The sequence below is a fragment of the Natator depressus genome, chromosome 1 (assembly GCF_965152275.1).
Source record: "Natator depressus isolate rNatDep1 chromosome 1, rNatDep2.hap1, whole genome shotgun sequence".
NCBI lineage: Eukaryota > Metazoa > Chordata > Testudines > Cheloniidae > Natator > Natator depressus.
In genome coordinates this window covers 2,922,981-2,925,013 of record NC_134234.1, presented here as the reverse complement: position 1 = coordinate 2,925,013, position 2,033 = coordinate 2,922,981, and the positions used below count along the sequence as shown (strand labels likewise).

The 2,033-nt window shown below is 49.7% G+C and overlaps 1 protein-coding gene across 1 annotated transcript; it reads left to right on the top strand.

Annotated features, from left to right (window-relative positions):
* Positions 1-741: 741 nt before the first annotated feature.
* LOC141998740 (olfactory receptor 52E4-like) lies at positions 742-1,740 on the top strand. The gene has a single exon (XM_074971764.1). The coding sequence runs from the start codon at positions 742-744 to the stop codon at positions 1,738-1,740; it is 999 nt and encodes a 332-aa protein (XP_074827865.1).
* The last annotated feature ends 293 nt before the right edge of the window (positions 1,741-2,033 follow it).

Sequence of the window (2,033 nt, the reverse complement as noted above, 5' to 3'; positions counted from 1 at the left end):
CTGGACTTTTGGGTTTTGGGTGATTTTGGGGTTGCTGGACTCAAGAGATGTTTGGGTTGTTGGACTCAAGAACCCAAGGGAAAGGAAATGGCCCAATTTTCTGGGGCGGGTCTTTGCTCATGGTTTGGTTGATGAACCCTAGTTGTGGTGTTTTCCCAATTTAATGCTGATGTCGCTTACCTCATGTTATTAAAGATTCTCTGCTACACCGAGACTCTGTGCTAGCGAGAGGGGAAGTATTGCCTCTTTGAGGCACCCAGGGGTGTGTGTAAGATTTTCCCAGGTCACTGGGTGGGGGCTTGAACCACTTTTGCATTTGCTTTGATGAGAGGGAACTCCTGTGTACTGAACCCGGCCCATGCTGCTATCAACTCGGCCTGGCAGAAGGGTTACAATTGCATGAATGAACAATGATGGATAACCAGTATCCAAACTCATGTTTCGTGATGGAGGCTATTAAGTTTTCCCAGACAACAACATGTAGAATTACTGATGCATGGAGGACCATAAAACATGGAATTGGTATTAGTAGGGCCAGTTGTTCATAATTCATTTCTCTGAATAATGAAAATGCCATTTTTCATTACGTGAAGGGCAACCAATCTGCTTCACCCATAAGAACAGCACCCAGTAGTGCATGTAGTGTCTCATATTCACATTGTCTCTTCATCCAGGTATTTGTACTGCAACCATCACCCTTGACCCTGGGCACATACAGGAAGTCAGGGGAACATACGGTACATGCAAGAGACACCGTTCTGCCTCATTGTTGGACACCTTCTCCCCTACTCCATGTCAGATTCCAACAGAACCGAGTTCATCAACCCCTCCACCTTCATCCTGCTGGGCATTCCTGGCCTGGAGGCAGCCCATGTCTGGATCTCCATCCCCTTCTCCATCATGTACATCATAGCCATCTTCGGGAACCTTGCTATCCTGTTCATCGTGAAGAGGGAGCCGAGCCTCCATGGGCCCATGTACTATTTCCTCTGCATGCTGGCTGTCACCGACCTGGTTCTGTCCACCTCCATCCTGCCCAAAATGCTGAGCATCTTCTGGTTCAATATCAGGGAGATCAATTTCAGTGCCTGCCTCACCCAGCTGTACTTGATTCACTGCTTCATAGTGATGGAGTCTGGCATCCTTGTGGCCATGGCTTTTGATCGCTATGTGGCCATCTGTGATCCCCTGAGACATTCCACCATCCTGACAAACCCCATTGTGACCAAGATTGGCCTGGTCGTGGTGCCGCGTGGCAGCATGCTTGTACTGCCCTATGTCTTGCTGGCGAGGCAGTGGCCATATTGCAGAACCAACATCATCCCCCACACACACTGCGAGCACATGGCCGTGGTGAAGCTGGCCTGTGCTGATATCTGTGTCAGTAGTTACTACGGCCTCTCTGTGGCAATCTTTGTGACCAGTATGGATGTGCTTTTTATCGCTGTGTCCTATATACAAATCCTCAGGGCCATCTTCAGTCTCCCCACAAAGGATGCCCGACTGAAGACTTTTGGGACTTGCATCTCCCATCTCTGTACCATCTTAGTCTTTTACATCTCAGCTCTCTTCTCCTCCCTAACGTACCGGTTTGGCCAGAATGTGGCCCTGCACTTCCACGTTCTCATTGCCAATGTCTACTTCCTGGTGCCCTCCATGCTAAACCCCATCATCTACGGGGTGAGGACCAAACAGATCAGGAACAGGCTGCTATGGCTCTTTACTCATAAAGGGATCTAAAATTTTCTCCTGGTGCTCTGGCTCTCACACCGAACTCAGTGAAGATCTGGAAGGTGACATGGTGCTGGGCCCTACACTTTCCTGACCTTACTGTGCGTTATCAACATGACAAACTGGTAACTTGATCCCTGAAGCCCTGCCCTCTGCCCAACCTCTTCCCCCAAAGCCTGAACCTTGTTCCACATCTTCCCTTAAGGCCCCACCCACTTCTGTGACTCTTCCCCCAAGGTACTGCCCTTGTCATTCACTCCTCTCCTCCCCTCTCCCCATCCCTTGCTGGATCATCTCCACCT